The sequence below is a fragment of the Mobula birostris genome, chromosome 17 (genome assembly GCF_030028105.1).
Source record: "Mobula birostris isolate sMobBir1 chromosome 17, sMobBir1.hap1, whole genome shotgun sequence".
Classification (NCBI taxonomy): Eukaryota; Metazoa; Chordata; class Chondrichthyes; order Myliobatiformes; family Myliobatidae; genus Mobula; species Mobula birostris.
In genome coordinates, this window is record NC_092386.1 from 36536344 (window position 1) to 36560101 (window position 23758).

The 23758-nt window shown below is 39.9% G+C and overlaps 1 protein-coding gene across 6 annotated transcripts in view; it reads right to left on the reverse strand.

Moving 5' to 3' along the window:
- LOC140211611 (transient receptor potential cation channel subfamily M member 6-like) overlaps positions 1 to 23758 on the reverse strand; it is a 177080-nt gene that overhangs the window by 112103 nt on the left and 41219 nt on the right. For 5 of the 6 annotated variants that reach the window (XM_072281519.1, XM_072281518.1, XM_072281522.1 and 2 more), the window contains exons 2-8: positions 19767 to 19846; positions 19363 to 19401; positions 12459 to 12639; positions 7205 to 7418; positions 4669 to 4793; positions 1310 to 1481; positions 624 to 798 (exon numbers count right to left, since the gene is read on the reverse strand). In XM_072281519.1, the coding sequence (XP_072137620.1) occupies positions 624 to 798; positions 1310 to 1481; positions 4669 to 4793; positions 7205 to 7418; positions 12459 to 12639; positions 19363 to 19401; positions 19767 to 19846 (986 nt within the window). The remainder of the gene's footprint in view (positions 1 to 623; positions 799 to 1309; positions 1482 to 4668; positions 4794 to 7204; positions 7419 to 12458; positions 12640 to 19362; positions 19402 to 19766; positions 19847 to 23758) is intronic. The other variant, XM_072281520.1, reaches the window with a different exon arrangement.

Consider the following 23758-nt stretch of genomic DNA (forward strand, 5'->3'; position numbering starts at 1 on the left):
AAGGGAATAACTTCACTCAACTTCACTTGCCCTGTCACTGAAATATTCCCACAACCTATGGACTCACTTTCAAGGACTCTTCATCTCGTGTTTTTGACATCCGTTGCTTATTTATTTATTATCATTTCTTTCTTTTGTACTTGCACAGGTTGTTGTATTTTCCACACAGGTTGAAAGCCTAGTTCGTGCAGTGTTTCATTGACCCTATGATGGTTATTATGCAATTATGCATTTATTAAGTATGCCCACAAGAAAATGAATCTCAGGGTTGTATATGGTGATGTAGATGTACTTCGATAATAAATTTACTTTTAACTTAACTGTTTTTGAGTCTGGTGGTCCTGGCATGGATGCTGTGTCGTGTCTTCCCTGATGGGAGTGGAACAAACAGTCCATGAGTTGAGTGGGTGGGGTCTTCCATGATATTGCTGGTCTTTTTCTGGCACTTTTTTGTGTGTGTGTATGTATATATATAAAATATATGTCACTATAATTTTCTCTATATAGGTCATCCATGAAGTACAGTCTATTAGTGAACTGGATGATCTAGTACAGTAATATAAATTGCACGTACCCCACAAGTCACAGAATATATGTAAAGAGCAGGTGAACTGGGACCATACCTGTCATCTGCAGTATGTTTATGGGTAAAAGCTAGGAGATCAGCTGCTCGGCCTGTTCCTTCACACACAACAACAGGTATAGGAGGAACTTCCTTGACATACTCCCATACTGTGAGGATGACATTGGGATCACCTTCAATCACCAGCCCTACCACAGGGACACCTTGACCCATTCCTAAGTTGAAAAAAAACATCAAATGGAGCTGATAACACTAAAGGAAATCACTTACCTAAACATCTTCTGACTAGCCTTGAAACTCCCATCTTCTGCTTGGAGTAGCAGCCCAGGTCACAACCAGTGCTGTAGTAGGATGTATAATGAACGCTAGAACTGAAAATGATCCAGGAGCCTCATTTATATTATTGCAATGTTTCCTGCTGCATTGAATTAAATGACCATTATCACAAGAAAATGAAGCAAGACGCAGAAACTTTGAACACTAACTTTACCTATCTCCTTATCCCCCACTGCCACAGAATAGTCTGTAAGATCCTGAGGTAATAGAAATTGGGCATGGACGTTACAAGGAGATTGATTTTTAATCTTTGCACCTAAAGAACTGAATGTTCCTTGGAAATCAAAGATCTGAAAAATTAACTGCTAGATGCAAGTGTCACCTACCTAAATTGGATGAGGATTAACCCACAAACACTAACACAATGATTGATCATCAGCCTATACTTACGAGAATGGATTTTCTGCAATGCAATGTATTTTTCCAGCTTTCTTCTCAGCTTCATTTCGTTGCCATACTTGCCAACAGTCCCATCATCTACCAGGATGAAATGGGAATGCTTGCTGTTTAAACAGGTCAGTTTGCTCAAGGGATTGCCAAGCATTTGATACGGACAGATGGCCTTTGGAAATAAATGATAGACAACCAGTTTTAAAATATTCCAAATCTTCATTTTACTACACTTGAATTGCCCGGGTGCTTGTATTATGGACATATTTCTTAAAAACACACATTAATACTTGCAAAACGATATATATTTCAACTTTAATATATATAAGTACCTGATAATAAATCAACTTATTTGCATTCCAATGCTGATAAAATTTTCAAAATTATACAAGAGCTGAGCACCAGCGTGCTCACAAAATTAACCCATTAAATCTACAGTAACGGGTGTTAAGGCCCTCCGAAAACTTTGATTCAAGTTTAAAGGTCTATCTTTGCCTGATGTAAATACACCTACAGGTCTGACGCTAAAATAGCTGAGCCTCTATAGTACAATCAACCCCACAAATGCCAATGCAAATCACACTCTCAAAATTGCAAAGGATGCTTCTACTTTCCACCCAGTTACATTTTTATAGAACATCTCTGGTTGAGAAGGTGATACAGAGCTTCTGATTTGAACCACTTTGATCCATCTAATAAATCCATTATGCTGTTGAGTGAGGAGTTCCAGATTTCAACCCAGTGATAGTCTGAAGAGGTAATTTTGACTTTGACCTTCTCCATGCTCAAGGTTTGAGTAGTGTAGATATGGAAATATTTTTCTTCTGATAACTAAAGAGCTATTGACTTAAAATCATTATTAAAAAATCAAGAGTGAAGAAAAAAAGCAAAAATTTATCTTAATTTTGTCAAGAACTGGAATGTTTCAAAAATGTCGCAGAAGCCAATTTCATGAATAATTTTAAAACTGATTTGAATAGGCACAAAAAGAATAACATAAAAACAAAAAAATTGGAGACTTATGTTCCACAATTCTGTTAAGAGCGATCCTGGGTACAGCACATGAATTGCCTTCCATCTGTGCAGAGGGTTTTAAACAAGTTTCAGGGAACACTTGAATAATAAGTCCGACAAAATTTTTGCAAGAGGTCCAGGTTTGATCTTCATGAAGCCATCACAAATGAGAGGTGGCAACTCCGGACCAAACTTGAAACATGGAAGGGTGCTTGACAATTGTGGCAGGGCTTGAATGCTATCAGCTCCTACAAAGTAAAACCGAGCGACATATTTGACAACCAAGTTTCACTCTCAGATGAGCTCAATGACTTTTATGCTCACTTTGACCACCAAAGCATGAAGGCTCCTTCACAAACTTCCAAAGCCTCTGACAATTCTGTGATTTTGGTGTCTGGGGCCAGATGGTTCTTCTTTAGAATGAACCCACGGAAAGCATCTGGTCCAGATGAGATACCTGGCCAAGTACTGAAGACCTGTGCTGATCAACTGGCTGGAGTATTCACTGATATCTTTAGCTTCTCACTATGAGGTCCCCATCTCCCTCAAGCAGTCTTCAATATACTAGTGCCCAAGAAGAATGTAGTAACCTGCCACAATGACTATCATCCAGTAGCACTTACATCCACTGTGATGAAGTGCTTTGAGAAGTTAGTGATCAAGCATATCAACTCCTGCCTGAGGAGTGACTTGGATACTCTCCAATTTGCCTACTATCACAACAGGTCACTAGCAGATGCCATTTCATTGGTTCTTCACTCAACCGTGGAACATCTAGACACTGAACATGTGTACATCAGGATGCTCTTCACTGACTACAGCTCAGCATTCAATACTATTATCCCCTCAGAAATAATCAATAAGCTCCAAGACCTGGGCCCCAATACCTCCTTGTGCAACTGGATCCTCAATTTCCTCACTTGCAGACTCCAGTCAGTTTGGATTGACAACATCAACGTCTCCACAATCACCATCAGCACAGGTGCACCACAAAGCTGTATAATTAGCCCCCCACTCTACCCACTTTATACTTATGAATGAGAGGCTAAGCACAGCTCCAATATCATATTTAAGTTGCTGACAATAGGGCGTCAAGGTAGTGTACCAGTTAGGGCATCGTAGTTCGGAGTTCAGTTCCAGTGTCCTCTGTAAGGAAGTTTGTATGGTCACCCTATGTGCACACAGATTGAAAATCTGGCTGAATGGTGCCACATCATCTACCCCTTAGTGTCAGCAAAGCCAAAGAGCTGATCACTGACTATGGGAGGAAAAACTAAGGGTCCATGAGCCAGTCCTCATTAGGGGATCAGATGTTGAGAGGGTCATCACTATAAGTTCCTCGGTGTTATAATTTCAGCAGATAAGTGCCATTACTAAGAAGCAAGTCTACTTTCTTAGAAATTTGTGAAGTTTTGGCATGTCATCTTAAACTGTGCCAAACTTCAAAAGATGTGTGGTGGGAGAGTATACTGACTGGCATCACAGCCTGGTATGGAAACATTAATACCCTTGAATGGAAAAGCCTACAAAGAGTAGTATATACAACCCAGGCCATCACAGGTAAATCCCTCTCCATCATAAAGCATATCTATAAGAAGTGCTGTTGCAGGAAAGCAGCAGACATCTTCAAGGACACCTACTATCCACGCCATGTTCTCTTCTCACTGTTGCCATCTGGAAGGAAATATAGGAGCCTCAGGTCTCACACCACCAGGTTCAGAAACAGTTATTACCTTCAACCATCAGGCTTTTGAATCAGAAAGGGATAACATTACTCAACTTCACTTGCCCCAACACTAAACTGTTCTCACTAAAATGGACTCACTTTCAAGGACTCTTCAACTCATGTTCTTGATATTTATTGCTTATTTATTTATTTTTATCTTTTTCTTTTTGTATTTCCACCTTTTTTTGTCCATTGCACATTGGTTGTTTTATCCATCTTTGATGTGTACAGTTTTTTATTGATTCTATTGGGTTTCTTTGCGTTTACTGTGAATGCCCACAAGAAAATGAATCTCAGGGCCGTATAAGGTGACCTATATGTGCTTTGATAATAAAGTTACTTTGAATTTTGAATTTAATGCACAATTTGCAGCTTGATTATCAATGGCACCCAAACCAGCCATCTACCTACAGTTATCAATAAACCATATCATTTTCAATCAACTTTTTAATACATTATTTCATAAAGTATGTTGTTCATTTTACTGGGCAGTTTGATTCACTTGAGGGCCATATCTGTTACTACAAAGATCTCAAATTACAATACATACGGTTAAGTGGAGTTATTATCACAAGCATTGTTTCTTTATCAGGCAGAATGGCTTTGATTGGTTACTTACATCTTTTCCTATCAAATCTCCATTGTTTTCAATGACTCCCCAGGGAGTAATACCTATTATACAGATTTTCCGTAGATATGGAGAAGTATTATCTCTTATTGCATCACCAACATGTCTAGAAGTTCCTAAGTTAAAAGCACAACACTCTTATGTCAGATGAAGATAAAGAACATAGCTCTTGTTGAATTTAATTTAAATATTTGAACAGACAACAACAATAAAACCATCTGCATTTGTATATCATTCCCAAGGTACTCTGCAAAAAAGGCGTCATCAAACTGAATTTGACACCACAACACAAATCAGATCGGACCAGATAACCAAAAGTTTGATCAAGTTGCCAAACACTGATGAGCAAAAATAATAGAAAAAAATAACAGAGGGGGTCTAGGATGGAAATTTCAGGACTGGGATAATTAAAGATTTATGAACATTTAAGTCAGTGATGCTCAGAGGCCAGAATTGGAGGAATACAAACATCTCATGCAAGAGAAAATCTGTAGATGCTGGAAACCCAAGCAATACACACAAACTGCTGGAGGAACTCAGCAGGCCAGGCAGCATCTATGGAAAAGAGTGGACAGTCAATGTTTTAGGCTGGGACCCTTCATCAGGACTGGAAAAAATGATGAGAAATCAAAGTAAGGAAGGGGAAGGGGAGGAAGAAATGCAAGATGGTAGGTGATAGAAGCAGGGAGAGATGAAGTAAAGAGCTGGGAAGTTGATTGGTGAAAGAAATAAAGGGCTGGAGAAGGGGGAATCTGATAGGAGAATGTAGAAGACCATGGAAGAAAGGGAAGGGGGAGGAGCACCAGTGGGAGGTGACGGCAGGTGAGAGAGGGAAACGGGAATAGTGAAAGGTGGGGGGGAATTACCAGAAGTTCAAGAAATCAAAGTTCATGCCATCAGGTTGGAGGCTACCCAGAAGAAATAAAAGGTTTTCTTCCTTCAACCTGAGTGTGGCCTCATCACGGCAGCAGGGGAGGCCATGGACTGACAGGTTAGTCAGCCTTCAACCTGAGTGTGGTCTCATCATGGCAGCAGAGGAGGGCATTGACTGACATGTTAGAATGGGAATGGGTGGCCATCTGGAGAGCCCGCTTTTTCTTGCGGACTTACAAACATCTTGTTATGTTGTATTACCAGAGAGGATTAATGAGATAGGGAGAGGCAAAACACTGACAGTGGTTTAGTTGTTCAGTTCCAAGGTGAAGCTATCACTCAATTTTCCAAGGTGTCTGGAGAGAATGAATACCTAGAAGACTTAGCCAATTAGACCAAAAAGAAATGGATGAGGCATAAAATCATTTAGCTATGATTTCCTTTTCACCTCCTAATAATCTCATCTGTTTAACAATCATATCATCTGAATGATCCTTTAAAGTAAAGGATACACTTTTAAGCCAGGATCTTTGTCCCAGGGTTGAAAGGTAGAAATGTTGCATACCAGAGACCGCATAACTTTAAGGTAAAGGGAGAAAGCGTAAAGGTGGTGTGTGGGGCAAGTTTTTTTTTACACAAAGAGTGATGGGCGCCCAGGGTAGTCATGAAGGTGATACTATTGTGGTGTTCAAGAGACTTCTAGATATGCACATGAATATGCAGAGAATGGAGAGATGGGGTCATGTGCAGGCAGAAAGGATTATTTAATTTGGCATCATATTTGGTGCAGACATGGGACAAAGGGCCTGTTCCTGTGTTGTGTATGTATTCACTTCTAAAATTAACAACAAAATGGTGGGAGTCCATCTGAGAAAGCCAAACAAAAGGCTTGAGATGGCCCACTGTAAGAGTCTAAAAGAAAATGCTCCTCCCCTACCCAGCTCAATCCATTCATTACGTCCATGTAGGACTAGTTTCATCATGGTTTACCACTTTTCCCATAACTATCCCATTCACAGCTTCCTGAATAAATGTTCACCAGTATCTGTTTACCTTTACCAAAATATTCTGTAAACACTATTGTGAAAATGACCCAAAATGTAGTAATCTCACATTTTTGTGATAAATTGGTCAAAATGTAAATAATTCAACCAAAATATAAGCACCCTTAAACTCTGCACAATGGCTATGTAAGATAGTCTGTAGATTTTGAATTTTGATCCACATCAGAGGTTGGATCTCATTGAAACCAAGCAGATACGGAAAGGCCTGTTAAGGTGGCTTCCATTAATAGGAGAACCTAGGATCCAAGGGCATAACCTCAGAATAAAGGGATATCCATTAAGGACTGAGATGAGGAGAATTTCTTTAGCTAGAGGGTAGTGAATCTGTGAATTTGTTGCCACATAGGGCTGTGGAGACCAAGTCACAGGGTAAACTTAAGGCAGCAATTGATAGGTCTTTGACTGGTAAGGGGTTAAGAGTTATGGAGAAATGGTGGGGTTATGGGATTGAGAAAAAAATCAGCCGTAATTGAATGATAGCACAGACTAAATAGCCTAAATATGTTCCTATATCTTATGATCTTGGGATCTAAAAACACTGGCATTCCAAATTTCTGCATTTTAAATGTGATAAGTACAATCATACCCACCTGTATTGATGCCTTCAGTCACTATCCAGGCTCCCGTGGTCTCAGCTGCTTTGATAAGTCCTTTGCTAAAGATTTGTTTGACTTTGGGAGGAAGTTCAAAATTTTGGCTACCTCCATGGACAGATATCAGCAGTTTTGGTAGTTCCATCAGCCATTCCTTCAGCATCAGATGTAGGAGCTGATGAGTTTCTGTATCATACGAGACTCTGATATACTGAAGAGAATTTACAATGATTGCTAAAATAATGTTAAAGGCATTTACCATAAATCTCCCTAGTCATAACTTAATATTATTGCAACATGAGACTGACAGCAGTTTTGACAGAAAATTGTCTGGAATGACAAACAATCAGTTAAAGACTGTGAATGAAGTCAGCAAGCTTTCCATTGCTTGTCCACATTGCAGGCATGAGAAATCACAAGAAAAGACAAACCAATTTGAAGATGAGTGATGGAGGAGAAAGAATAAGACCAAATACTCCAATTGACACATTCACTTGACCTCACATTGCTAAAAAACTTGAATTGCCTGTCAGAGATACAGTTAAAAAAGAGTTTGTAAATTGCTTGTTGATCTCCGCCAGTAACTGCTACAATTGTGCACGTGTTTGATGGCTTTCCCAGTTGTCCTAAGTTTCAAAAATCTACATGGAGTTGAACTGTAGATATTGTAAGATTTGTTTTTTCTCTCAGCTGCAAGATTTCTGCATAAACCAACATCTCCCAGACCTAATGTATTACTGACCATTCTTCATCAAATCCAGCACAACAGAGAATAAGCAGAGTCCACAAAACAGGACAAGCGGGTAGAAGAGGGATCAAGGGAGAGGGTAAAGTACTATCATATTTTTGGAAGCCATTTGCCTCATTCTCTGTTGGGGTTGCTTGTACTTCACAGAGAAGTTATAGAGCCCTATCAATTCTTGTAGTAAAAATCGCAACAAGACAGAGACTGCATTGTCAGTCATTGTGAATGTGATCACAACTGTAAACCTGTTGGAATCAGGACCTTCCAGAGACAGAGGTAAGGGCTCTCATGAATAGTGTGCAATACAATACTGTGCAAAAGTCTCAGGCACACATTGTCAACGTGGAGCAGACGGCGAGTTTGTAAATCCGGCAGGAGCAAAAGTTGTTGGAATAGTGAGGGTGGAGCGCCACAGAGGGGTATGTGACAGGTGGCAGGGAAGGCGTGCCAGAGGAGGGTATGGTGTCGGTGCAGTCGCACCCAGCGCCAAGACAGCAGGCAAGGGCTTCTAATTCCAAACAATTGGTTTACTGATCATTACAAAATGCCTCTCTAGTGCTTTCCACTCCCTCCCCTCTGCTTTCCCCCTTTACCATCCATGATTTTCCTCTCCCTGCCCCCTTCCCACTCTCAGTCCACAAGAGACCTATATCAGAATCTGGTTTAGAAATTTGTTTTTTTTTTCAGCAGTACAGTGCAATAAATGAAATTACTACAGTACTGTGTAAAAATCTTTGGCACCCTAGCTATATACATACCTAAGACTTTTGCACACTACTGTATATATCAGCAATATGGCTACCATGGTTGTATGAATCAGAGTGGTCATGGCTGCATGTCATGTGACTGTGAGCCTCACAACAACAGCAAGCCTTTGAGGATGAGATCAAATAGGTGAATGAACAACTCGGGTCCTACTTGCTCAATATAATTGATTATCTTCAAGTGAAGAAACTGTACCGTACACTCAGTCATTTCTGTGGCAAAGGTCCTCACACTTTATTTGTCTACCTGTATTGCACTTTGTCTAACTGTAACACAAATATTCTGCATTCTTTTTGTCCTATCCTGATGTAATTATGCTTGAAATGATCTGTCTGGATTGCATACCAAAAACAAGCATGTCTCAGTATGTGCAACGATAATAAATCAATTACCCATACGAATGCATTTTTTTGGATATGCCATTTATTATTTTACCTCAAACATAAAATTATTTTCTGTCCTTCTAGGTTTGGAGAGATAAAGTGCTCACAGTTTAACATATGGCACTACACAACACCTGAAGCTCTCTCATCAGGTGTTGAAAGATCATCAATATTTACAGAGGGAGCTGGAAAAGAAGGCAGCCATGGGGAGTAAGTGAGATGGAGAATCAGGGATAGAATATCAGAGATCTGTTGTCTGCAAGATCACAGTTATTGCGGATGTCATGATTGCTGTAGAAACTGGCATTAGAACAACTTTGTTCCTAAGAGCATCTTACATTGCCTGTTTCCAATCTACTAAAGTGCTATAAATCCCAAAAAAAAACATAATGGTAGCAAATACAAACAGGCAACTCCATTTAAAATAACTCCTAAGTAAACATTTTCCCTCAATTCAAAATTGGTAACTGTGGATGGAGATCATTAAGTATAAGCTAACCTCCGGAAAGATAACTCCTTATATACACTACTGTACCACAAAACTCTACATAGGGAGAACTCTACATACACTGATTGACAGATGACGCAATAGCCACAGCTCTGCACACTGTCCTTTCACATCTGAAGGAGAAGGATGCTTTTGTGAAAATGCTGTTCTTGGACTACAGTTCAGCATTCAACACCATAATTCCCTCCAGGCTCGACAAGAAGCTCAGAGACCTCAGCCTTCACCCTGCCTTGTGCAGCTGGATCCTGGACTTCCTGTCAGATTGCCGGCATGTGGTAAGAGTGGGCTCCCTCACCTCTGCCCCTCTGATTCTCAACACAGCTGCCCCTCAGAGCTGTGTCCTAAGCCCCCTCCTTTACTCTCTGTATACCCATTACTGTGTCACCACCCACAGCTCCAATCTGCTAATTAAATTTGCTGACGATGCTACATTGATTGGCCTAATCTCAAATAATAATGAGGCAACCTACAGAGAGGAAGTCATCACCCTGACACAGTGGTGTCAAGAAAACAACCTCTCCCTCAATGTAGTAAAAGCGAAGGAGCTGGTTGTGGACTACAGGAAGAATAGAGACAGGCTAACCCCTATTGACACCAATGGATCTGGGGTTGAGAGGGTTAAAAACTTTAAGTTCCTCAGCATAGACATCACCGAGGATCTCATGTGGTCTGTACACACCAGCTGTGTGGTGAAAATGGCACAACAGCACCTCTTTCACCTCAGACAGCTGAAGAAGTTTGGTGTGGACCCCCAAATCCTAAGAACTTTCTACAGAAGCACAATTGAGAGCCTCCTGACTGGCTGCATCACTGCCTGGTATGGGAACTGTACCTCCGTCAATCGCAGGATTCTGCAGAGAGTGGTGCGGGCAGCCCAGCACATCTGTAGGTCTGAACTTCCCACGATTCAGGACATTTACAAAGACAGGTGTATAAAAAAAGCCCAAAGGATCACTGGGGACCCGAGTCACCCCAACCACAAACTGTTCCAGCTGCTACCATCCGGGAAACGGTACCGCAGCATAAAAACCAGGACCAACAGGCTCCAAGACAGCTTCTTCCACCAGGCCATCAGACTGATTAACTCATGCTGAAACAATTGTATTTCTATGTTATATTGACTGTCCTATTGTACACACTGTTTATTATAAATTACTATAAATTGCACATTAGACATTTAGACGGAGATGCAGCATAAAGATTTTTACTCCTCATGTATATGAAGAATGTAAGTAATAAAGTCAATTCAATTCAAATCATTAACTGTATCCCACCAGTTAAAAAAATACATTTTTTAAATGGGAGTTCCAGCAAGAGGGGATCAAAGTTTTCTCTTGGGATACTTCTGTATTTGTGGGACCACAAGAAAGCCTGAAATTACTTTTTAAAGTTATCTATCTGCACTTCTCTGAGCCCACAGTCCTACAAGGAAACGGCTTTCTTTGCATCTGACTAAAATTGCAGCAGGGTTTTAATGTCTGCAGAAAGACTTGGCTATGATCCTTCAGGTATCACCTGCACAAACAGCAGGTTAACATGGGCAATGTTGGGATCAGACTGTGTAACTGTCCACCCCATGTTTAACTACCTCCCTAATCAAACTTGGCCGGAAATTTTTTAATTAAAACCAATGAAATCTATTGTGATATTTCGATACAGATATGGGAATAATAAATGTTTTAATAAAAGACTGTGTTAGAAGGCTGGCTTATTGCTGAACCTTTCTTCCTGTTAAATCTTGGCAAATGGAAACACAGTGTTAGCATTTATTTCAAGAGGACTAGAATATAAAAGCAAGGATGTAATGCTGAGGATTTATAAGGTGTGGGGCAGACCACATTTAGAGTATCGTGAACAATTTGGGCCCTATATCTAAATAAGGATATGCTGGCATTGGAAAAGGCCCAGAGTAGGTTTATGGGAATGAGCACTGGGATGAAAGGGTTAATATACGAAGGACATTTGGTGGCTCTGGGCCTGTACTCACTGAAGTTTAAAAGCATGGATTGGGAGAGGGTATCTCATTGGCAGGGGTGTAGTGCTAGCCCGAGCACACTGCAGTGCATCCGGCACCTCTTTAAGAAAAAAGCCCAAATAAACAAGCTAATTAATTAGGTGCCGCCCAGGATGATTTGAGTATCTCAGAATCTGCTGATCTCCTGGGATTTTTATGCACAACAGACTCTGGAGTTTACAAAGAATGGTGCCAAAAACAAAAAAAATCCAGCGAGTGGATTTAACAAGATGTTTTCGCTCACAGAACAGCCACTCGCTGGATTTTTTTCGTTTTTGGCACCATTCTTTGTAAATTCCAGACTCTGTTATGCATAAAAATCCCAGGAGATCAGCATTTCTGAGATACTCAAATCACCCTGGGCGACACCTAATTAATTAGCTTGTTTATTTCGGCCTTTTTCTTAGAAATGTGCCGCACGTGCTCCAGCTAGCACTGCACCCCTGCTCATTGGAATCTACTGAATATGGAAAGGCCTGTATAGAGTTGATGTGGAAAGGATGTTTCCAGTAGCTGGAGAATTTAGGACCAGTGGACACAGCCTCAGAATAAAAGGGCACTCCTTTAGAATAGAAATGAGGAAGAATCCTTCATCTGGAGGGTGGTGAACCATTGCTACAGACAGCTGAGGAGGCTAAGTAATCAGGTACAGTATAATGAAAGTGGAGGTTGACGGTTCTTGATTAGTAAGGATGTTAAAGGTTAAGTGGAGAAGACAAGAGAGTGGGGCTGAAAGGAAATAATAAATCAGCCATGACTGAATGGTGAAGACTTGATGGGCTGAATGGCCTAGTTCTGCTCCTGGCTTATGGCCTTGTGGTCTAAATGCAACTAACCTTAGCTCGATAGGAATGAGCACCATCCTGGAAGTCTATGGTACCAAAAGCATCAGTTGGACTCGTAGTGGTGTGATTCTCAATACACCACTGCTCCTCTTCATTATCATGAGCTGATAAATAGACGGGCAATTTACTATCCAAGCCAGAGTGATCCCCAACCAGTCGGCCACAGCAGCATCTGCAGTTAAAATACAAAGAAGAAACTCAGTTTTAAAGCTGCAGTTTTTGAGTTCAACAAAAGGACAGGTTACAGCAGATATTTTATAAATTGCCATCATGTATTCAGTTATTTGGGCAGGTGGGGCTCGTCAGCCTTGGACGGTAGCCTGCCTAGGAGAAGGAAAACTCTGGAATCCACTGCCTGGGTCAGTGGTAGAGGCAGATACACTAGTGAAATTTAAGAGACTACTAGACAGGTATATGGAGGAATTTAAGGTGAGGGGTTATATGGGAGGCAGGGTTTGAGGGTCAGCACAACATTTTGGCCCGAAGGGCCTGTACTGTGCTGTTCTATCTATATGTTAAACCTCCACTGCCTTGTGGCCATACCCTCCTATGGGAAAGGCTTTGGGAGTAAACCCCGAGGAAGAAATCTGGAGCCGGGATCCTTAAGGCAGTTTGATGTTATTTACAACTTCACTCTGGCAACCTCTGCGACGGCACTGGTGCCAAGCTGTATCGGCGCTTGCCCTTCCCTTGGACGTGGAGAGGGGGAACCAGCTGCATGGCAACAGCTGGTTCTTCAAATCTTCCCACCCAGGCTTCCACTCAGGAGGGGACACAGTCCACCAGAGGCGCAATCCCATGATCCCCTGGAATCAATGGCTGCCTTCTACTCCTACTACTATTCAGATAGAATACTTTAGCCTTTGAGCAAATTTGCAAGTGTTTAATTGGTGTGGTTTGAAAACAAATAATATTCTACAAGACTGAATGACTGTATTTGCAACAGATAGTGAATTTTGCAGTAAAGCTGAATAAACTATGAATCTCATTTATTTCCAAAAATTGTAAGAATAAAATCATCCTCAAGATGGATTTTTCTCAAGAGATGCAAGAATATGTTAAATAACAACATTACTCTTTTCTTTAAACAGGTGCTTAGATTGTGCTTTTTCCGTCTCCTTTTAGCTTCCATTTTATCAAGGCGTCAACAATAGACAATAGGCATACATTACACTTATTTACTTGTAGAAAGGTGGATACTTATCAGCAAAACCCACATTTTGTAATTCCACAAGTCGCAATCTCAGTGGTCGCATCGAGAATGTTCCTGACAGCTTTCCATACAGACAAGTTCAAGTTCAATTGTCATGCAACCACACATGAATTATCATGGATACAGCCAAACAAAATAGCGTTACTCGGGGCCATGGTGCAAAACAATAGCAACCACACAAGATAATATAGCACATATAAGGTAACAATAAAACACAGTCACAGGAAAAAATACAGATGATGCCATAGGAGCATGGCATGGAATACAAGATTGTACTACAAAATAAGGGAATTGATAATTGATAAAAGTGCAGGAAAAATGTGCTTGATAGTCTGAAGAGTTATTATCACAGAAATTAAACAGTTCAGATTATGATTTTAAATTTCATCCAGAAAATCAGTAGAATCTCTGTAATATGGTATGAGGCTGCGAAGTTTAAATGGGTGGACTAACTTAAAGGTTATAAGCAATTTTAAAGATGGTTGAATCCAATTTTAAATTGATTACTTTTAAAATGTCTTTAAAATTTGTTAAGAAAGTATTCGTTAAGGACAGTAAGCACTCAGGCTCGAGAAAAAATGGTTCAACAAAATGTATACGCGATTATGTTATCCACCTACTCACTCTACCCAGCAAAAGAATAATGAACAGAGGTATTGAGAGCAGAAAAAAGTTATTCATAAAATGGAGCGTTTTTCTGGCGGGAATTTCTAACAAAGTCAAGTGAAAGCCAAAGTCAAAGTAAGTATATTATGAAAATACATAAACGTCACCATATACTAACTACCCTGAGATTTTTCTACTGTGAATGCATGCAGGACAACCAAAGAAATACAATGGGATCAATGAAAAACTATACACAAAGACAACAACCAATTTGCATAAGAAGACAACCTGTGCAAATACAAGTACAAATGATAATAATAATAATAATAATCTGAAACTGATCTGCAAAACATACAAAGAAAAATAAGAACTGAAATGACAGATTTTAGAAAACACTACGTACACTCAAACACACTTAGGACAGATTACAAACACATTAACTAGGACAGAAGGAGGAAGATGAGCAACAGACATAAAAAGTTGCACAACTCAGACAAAACTTCCGAGGATATATTTTCATCAACAAAAACAGGATTCAGCACTCCATGCAAGCATACGCAATTCTGATAAGTACACACCACTAAACTTAAATGAAAGCACAATCCAGAGAGGATGAAGAAATTATCACTATAGAAGAAAAAGTCAACCAATGGAAGAGAATGATCTTCCATGGCTGATACTCCCATGATCTGAGCAAACTAGACATTGACAAGGAAGTGTTGAACACCTAGCTCAGAGTTGGAGACCTCTTCATAGAAACAGAGGGGCTCCCTGTGGCAATACAGGTCCAGGTGGTCAACACAAAAAATGATCAAACATACATAATCAAACATACATAATAAAAGGTCAACAAATTCAAGATAATAAATGCAGAGAATGCCAAGAGAAACCAGAATCAATCCAGCACATTACAGGATCCTGCAGCAGTTCAGCTCAATCTGATTATTTACACGGGCACAATCAAGTGAGAACATCATTCACCAAAATCAAAATGCAAACTCATAAAAGATACTATACCTTACAAGTCTGATTCAGTTTTAGAGTTAGAGTCTCACAAATTATATTACAACCAACAATCCACAATTACCGTCCGGATATAATAATACAGGATAAACAAGCAAGAACAACTTATTTAGTGGATATATTCATTCCAAACACATATTAACATACAGAAATCAATAAGTGAAAAACACCAGAAGTATGTTGAATTAAAAAGTGGAAATTGAAAGACTATGGAACATGAACAGGGTATCCCAATAGTAATATCTACAACTGGTAACATCCCAAAGTCATTATATAATAGCAGTAAACAATTAGGTCTACACAGAAATAATTATATAAATCTCTAGAAAACCACAATGCCAAACACGAGTAGAATAGTCTGAACGTTCCTACCACTTGACCAATGAGTGTGCTTGGTTATGTCTGTACCTCAGGTTTTACCAGCTTGAGCTGGGAAAATAATAAAAATACAATAATAATAATAATAAATAAATAAATAATACTGAGAACATGCATCCTTGAAAGTGAGTCTATAAGTTGTGGGATCAGTTCAGCATCAAGATGAGTGAAGTTTTACATGCTGATTCTGGAGTTCACTGGTTAAAGGGTATTAAATGTTCCTGAACCTGGGAGCATAGGACCTGGCTCCTGCACCTCCTTCCCACTGGCAGCAGTGAGAAGAGATTAAAGTCTGGATGATGATAGTTATTCAACAATCAACCTTATTGAACGGGTCATGAATTTGTTAAAAATTGGTTGCTAAACAGTAAGAATTTGAAACACAGAAGCACATAAATTCCAGAAGATTTCTGATTAAAATTTTCAAATTTATACTGTAATTTTTCTGGAAGTTCTGACTGTTTTCCTCTTTGGAGCAATGAAGGTTAAGAGGAGAGTTGGTAATAATGTACAAGACACTGTTTTCGTAAAGGGGACTTGAGAAAAAAAGTGGCACGACAGACTTTTAACATCATAAATCAGCGAGTTGTTTTGTTATGTCTCCTCTCTCGCTGCGAAACAAGGACATCTCTTTTTCCTTTATTAGGGAGAGAGAGAGAGCCTGTGGTATGTCAAATTGTCCGGGGTGAATGATTAGTTTTTGTTGTACTGTTGATCATGGTCTTTACTGGGAGCTGTGCTTGCTGGTTTCTGTTTTTGTAGATGTCTGTGAGGAAAAATAATTTCAGGATGTATATTGTATGCATTTCTCTGACTAGAAATGGAACTATTGAACTATTGAGTAATTAGGATCTGTAATGCAATACCTGAAAGGATGGTGGAAATATTCAAAATGGAATTGACTAGACAATTCAGAGAGAGTATTTTGAAGGGATGTAGGGAGTGACTAATGGAACTGTGCTACTCAGAATTTGCATAAGCTCAAAAGACAGAATGGCTATTTCCTGGCTGTGCCAATTCCATTTCCATGATTTTAAGAATAGTAAACACCAGAAGGCAAGCAAATAAATGCATGCAGGTAGTCTCGACAAATATGCCCTAACCACAAAATGATTGACAGTCGACAGTGAGATTACTTTTGGCAGGTGGAAAAAAGTTAATCCAACAATAAATTTGACAAGGTAAGTCATAGCAGCCGAGGGAAAAAAATTGAAAAATGTGGTTTAATTTGAACCTTCAAGAATAATTGACAAGAAAAAAAAGTTCCTTGAAGTTAGCTAATTGAAAGAGGTACTATATTCCCAGAAACAATGTCATCTGATTTTTTAAAATCTTTATCTAGACAAAGTTAGGGTATTGTACACTTTTCTGGTTGGCACATTACAGGAAGAATTTACTTAAAAATGAAAGAGTACAGAAGAGATTGAGCAGGGTGTTGTCTGGCATGGAGGTCTGTGGTTGTAAGGAGAGATTCCATAGGCTGGGTTTACTCATTGAAACTTAGCATGGCAAGGTAAAGCCCTACCCACCATTCAGCACATCTACACAGAGTGCTGTCGTAGGAGAGCAGCACCCACCATCAAGGAATCCCAACATCCAGGTCAGGCTGTCTTCTCGCTGTTGCCATCATGAAGAAGGTGCAGGCGCATCAGGATCCGCACCATCAGGTTCAGGAACAGTTAGTACCCCTCAACCATGAGGACCTTGAACCAGAGAGGATAACTTCATTCAGCTTCACTCACACCATCACTGAACTGTTCCCACAACCTATAGACTCACTTTCAAGGACACTACAATTCATTTTCTCGATATTTATTGTTTATTTATTTATTATTATTCTTTATTTCTCTTTGTATTTGCACAGTTTGTTGTCTTTTGCACATTGATTGTTCTCCATACAATGGTGGTCTTTCATTGATTCTATTGTGTTTCTTGTTTTTACTGTGAATGCCTGCAAGAAAATCAATCTCAGGGTTGCATATGGTGACATATATGCACTTTGATAATAAACCTACCTGGACCTTTGATACATGTTTATAAATTTCTGAGGGGCATAGATGCGGTAGATACTCAAAAAGTTTTTCCCAGGGCAGGGGACTCTAGAACAAGAGAGGGCACAGTTAAGGTGAGAGGGGAGAAAATAAAAGAAATCTGGTAAGATGTATCTAGTGGAAGGCTACAAGGAAACTTGCCAGAGCCTCTATTAATTACAGGAACAGGCAGGGTGCAGTTTGTCGCTGAGGGTGGGACTTGTGAAGTTGTCGAGGGCAGTAGAGGAGAAATTCACTATTATTAACTCAAATTCTATTCCAAACTTAAAGATTGTCAGGCACAATGCCTTCACAGATTTTTGCCTTCTAGTAACTATGTACCAAACAGCTGAGATAGATCTACTCCTGATTTAGTATGGTAAATAAGTACCTCATGGTCACTTCCCACTGATCTGATTTATTATCAAGCTATTTTCTCAAACCTAAATGAAAGGACCATACTAAAACACATCATGTTCATTAACTAAAACTGTATATTGTTTCATCAGAAAAACTCTGCTACATTCTTGCCATTAAAAATGGATGAATTTGTCCTACCATGACCAAAAATAAAAAAGTACTTTTCCTGGAATGCAGCAAAAATTACTGGTGACTCCCTGTATGATTCAGTTGGCAAACTAGCAAAACTAATTTAACATGGTACAGTACGGTAGCACAATTTTTTTTACTATAATGCTTAATTGCATTGAAAGGCAATTAAAGGGTTTTGGTTATATATACCAGACCATTGTGTGGACTAGTTAGTCACGTTATTTAGAGGAAGGTTAAACATAAAATACTATCTTATTCTATCAAAGCTGTTGAAGCATTGTTTAATTAATCTTTCTTCTTGTTTTTTTTAGGACCAAATGTAACTAGCTTCCAATCAGGTTTATTGGGTTCTCATGTTCATGAGGCCAACATGGGAACCACAAACTATTCCACAGTTGAAAATCCCCCATCATTTTGCAGAGAATTTAACACTAGGTATCGGTGAATTTTTGGTTTTCTCTCCCACAGACAGCTTCAGACATTCAGTCCTTGAGTCTATTTAAGGCCCGCTTCTTGATTATTTAAAAAATGATTGACTTTTGTTAAGTTTTGGCCACTTAGGCAATTCTAGATTTCAAACAAAAAATGGAGTTGTGTACCTCAAAATAATCACCTCTCATTTTCCTAAAACGCAAAGAGTAGTGATATCCTGCTTTCTATCACTCAGTTTAAACAGTAGAAGGACATCAGAGTGGAAGGTATTACAGGGAATAGAGGTTATTAACATGCCTAAAGCTTGTATTCTCTCACAAAACTGCCATTGAAGGCTGTAAATGGACTTAAAATGTTTGACTTTCCGGAGGATCATTAAGGTGAGTGTTTCCATCTTGCTTCTGCTACACACCTAACCATATTTTGTAACTTCAGCCGCCTTCCTCTCACACCCTCCCAGAAACCTGTCAAGCACCCACATGGAGAACAATTAATATTAGGGTGGCCCTGATTTCTGCAGTACAGTGGTCAGCAGCAAAACGGAGATCCCCTTCTGCAGAGGAGCACAAAGCCTAAGGATTTCTGGTCTCGTTACCTGAAATTCAGACTTCATCTATTGCTTAGAAAAGTCATAAATGACAGAAGTATTTCCTGTACTTACCGCACCAGGTTCTGGCAAATCTGGCATCCTGGAAGACACCTGCCATAACGAAGAATTCATATTCACTTTCTTCCACAATCTATCCATATACTATTTAAAATCAATGCCATTATAAACTATATTTTCTGCATCTCCTATATTCTCTCTTCAGTTTTGCAACAGAAGTTCTTTTTCACTGAAGGACCTAACATTATGATCAACACAAGATAGAACACACCCACCCACAAGGTTGATTCTCTCTACTGGTTCTCAGCTGCGAATCTTCAAATCATTCCACGAATACACCCCCCCACCCCCACCACCAACACCACAGTACCATTTCCAATACCAATAACCCCTGAGCTCCCCCTGACTGCAGAGGAATAGTTCCTCCAATCCTTACAAGTGTATCCGAGGCATCTAACCTGTGTGAATCTCTTGAACTTGTTATAATTTTTCCACATTCTCGCTTATAGAAGACGTCTTCGATCCATGACTTCTGAGTCTAAAAATAAGAGAAAAATCTAATTAATATTTTTCATGGTTTCAAATAGACTGGATGGTTTCTTGAATGAAATCTGATGCATAACCTGTGATGGCCTCGCAAAGGCTGCAAATCCCTGCTGGGAATTAGCTTGCTCAAGTGGATGGACCAGTGGCACAGAAGTTACATAATTTTGATAAAGAATTTCTTTAACAAGTTCACAACTCTGCTGTATCCTTATTACTGGGAAAATAGGCTGAAGGTACACTGTCCATGTAAATTGAGTAACAATATGGGGTTGTGCTGCTCGGAAGCGAAGTTGTCCAGACAAAGTGAATAGAGGTGGTGATTCAATGATGGAATATCAGAGAACTGGAGGGCATATAGATTCAATGTTATTGAAAAGGACTGATGAGATAAAAACTTTTTGACACTGCAAGATGTGGAATAGATTGATTGAAATGTTGATAGAAACAGATTTAATGTGAAGGAAAATGGATTAGTCCAAAGTGCAAAAATAACTGAGCTACAGAGAAAGAAACTGAGAACACAATAGCTGGATTTTAAAAAGTACATGCGGGCTAAATGAGTCAAGGAGCTTCTTTCTATGAGGATTCTGAAGTTCTATCCTTTGTTATCCGTGTTGGATCCTCACCTATTCAAGCTGCATAGATTCGGGAGTACAGGAGGCAAGCCTTTCTATGATGATGATGGTGGTGATGATGTCGACTCAGGCCTGAGAGGCCAGCGTCAGGCATTTTCATGCCTTACAAAGCACAGATTGGAAGGCTGTGTGGGGCGCACTCCTCGCACAGTGTTTCTATGGTATTAGTTAAACATGCACATCAGAAGCTATGGGTACACTTAGGATTTTACTGAGAGGATTTTTTGCTGCAATTTGCTACACAGTGAACCACAGTTTTAAAAATCCAGATGAAAGGCCTCAACCCAAAATGTCAAGGGTCCAATTCCCTCCATAGATGCTATCTGACCTGCTGAGTTCCTCCAACATTTTGTGTGTTGCTCCAGGTTCCAACATCTGCAGCCTTGTGTGTCTCAAATTTTAAAATGTTTGAAATACTGCTGTTCAGTTGTAACTTGCCAAATTCTGCTCAGCAGCTTCTTACTTGACAGAGTGCTTCTTGCTCTCAAATGATGTTATAGTGTGGAATGTTATAAGTAAATTCGGGATAACATAGAGCCATAGGGTCATAGAGCACTACAGCACAAAAACACGCCCTTCGGCCCATCTTGTTTGTGCTGAACTATCATTCTGCCTAGTCCTATGGACCCACACCTGGACCGTAGCCCTCCACACCTCTCCTATCCACGTACTTATTCAACTCCCTTTTAAATGTTCAAATTGAACCCACATCCACCACTTCCATTGGCAGCTCATTCCACATATCACCATCCTTCGAGTGGAGAGTTACCCTTCAGGTTCCTCTTAAATATTTCACCTTTCACCCTTAACCAATGACCTCGGGTTGTATTCTCACCCAGTCTCAAGGGAAAAAGTGTGTTTGCATATTCCCTGTCATTTTGGGTCCAGTGACCATAATGTCATTAGTTTCAAGTTAATTGTGGATAAGGATATGCCTGGTCCTCCAGTTAAGGTTCTAAATTGGAGAAGGGCCAATTTTGAGGAAGTGAAAAAGGATCCAGGAAGAGTGGATTGGGTTAAATTGTTTTCTGGCAAGGATGTGATCAGTAAGTGGAAGGCATTCAAAGGCGAAATTTTGAGAGTGCAGAGTTTGCATGTTCCTGCCAGGATTAAAGGCAAAGCTAACAGGCATAGGGAACCTTGGTTTTCAGGGGATATTGGCAATCTGGTTAAGAAAAAGAGAGAGGTGTACAGCAGGTGTAGGCAACAAGGAAAAAACGAGGTACTTGAAGAGTATAGAAAATGTAAGAAAATACTAAAGAGGGAAATCAAGAAGACAAAAAGAAGACATGAGGTTGCTTTGGCAGATAATGTGAAGGTAAACCCAAAGGGTTTCTACAAGTATATGAAGAGTAAAAGGATAGTAAGAGACAAAATTGGTCCCCTAGAAGATAATAGTGGTCGTCTATGTGTGGAGCCTCACGAGATGGGGGAGATCTTAAAACTATTTTTTTGCATCAGTATTTACTCAAGAAACTGGCATAGCGTATATGAAAGGAAGGGAAACAAGCAGCAGTGTCATGGAACATATAGAGATTAAAGAGGAGGAGGTGCTTGCTGCCTTAAAACGAATAAAGGTAGATAAATCCCCCAGGCCTGACATGATATTTCCTCGGACCTTGAGAGAGACTAGTGTAGAAATTGCAGGGGCCCTGGCAGAAATATTTAAAATGTCCTTAGCCACGGTTATGGTGCCTGAGGATTGGAGGGTAGCTCATGTTGTTCCATTGTTTAAAAAAGGCTTCAAAAGTAAACCAGGTAATTACAGGCCGGTGAGCCTGACATCAGTAGTAGGTAATTTATTGGAAGGTGTTCTGAGAGATCGGATATACAAGTATTTGGACAGCCAAGGGCTGATTAAGAATAGTCAGCATGGCTTTGTGTGTGGTAGATCGTGTTTAACGAATCTTGTAAAGTTTTTTGAGGAAGTTACCAAGAAAGTAGACGAAGGAAAGGCTGTGGATGTTGTCTACATGGACATTAGTAAGGCCTTTGACAAGGTCCCACATGGGAGGTTAGTTCAGAAGGTTCAAACACTAGGTATCCATGGACAGGTTGTAAACTGGATTCAAAATTGGCTGTGTGGGAGAAGACAGAAAGTGGTACTGGATGATTGCTTATCAGACTGGAGGCCTGTGACTAGTGCTGGGACCATTGTTGTTTGTTGTCTATATAAGTGATCTAGATAATAATGTGGTAAATTGGATCAGCAAGTTTGCTAATGACATTAAGATTGGAGGCTTTGTGGACAACGAGGAAGGCTTTCAAAGCTTGCAGGAGGATCTGGACCAACTGGAAAAATGGGCCACAAAATGGCAGATGGAATTTAATGCAGAAAAGTTTGAGGTGTTGCATTTTGGAAGGACAAATCAAGGCAGGACATACACAATAAATGGTAGGGCACTGAGGAATGCGGAGGAACAACGAGATCTGGGAGTTCAGATACATGATTCGCTGAAAGTGGTGTCACAGGTAGACAGGGTTGTAAAGAAGGCTTTTGGCATCCTGGCATTCATAAATCAAAGTATTGAGTATAGGAGTTGGGATGTTATGGGGAGGTTGTATAAGACATCGGTGAGGCCAAATTTGGAGTCTTGTGTACAGTTCTGGTCACCTAACTATAGGAAGGATATCAGTAAGATTGAAAGAGTGCAGAGAAGATTTACTAGGATGTTGCCGGGTCTTCAGGAGTTGAGTTACAGGGAAAGATTGAACAGGTTATGACTTTATTCCTTGGAGCGTAGAAGAATAAGGGGAGATTTGATAGAGGTTTACAAAATGATGAGGGGTATAGACAGAGAAAATGTGAATAGGCTGTTTCCACTTAGATTAGGAGAGATAAATACAAGAGAACATGGCTTTAGGGTGAAAGGGGAAAGGCTTAGGGGGAATTTCTTCACTCAGAGAGTGGTGGGAGTGTGGAACGAGCTGTCATCTGACATGGTAAATGCGGGCTCACGCTTAAGATTTTTTTGTAATTTATTTTTTATTGAAATTTCACTTGAGTTTTAAGAATAAATTGGATAGGTACATGGATGGGAGAGGTCTGGAGGGTTATGGACTGGATGCAGGTCAATGGGACTAGTGGAATAATGTTTCGGCACAGACTAGAAGGGCCAAATAGCCTGTTTTCTGTGCTGTAGTGTTCTATGGTTCTATGGTTCTATACCCCTCATAATTTTGTATACCAAAAAACAAACCTAATACATTGGCTGGGAATTGAACTCATGCAAAAAGTGAATATTTTACCCCTGTTAAATGCTCAGTTT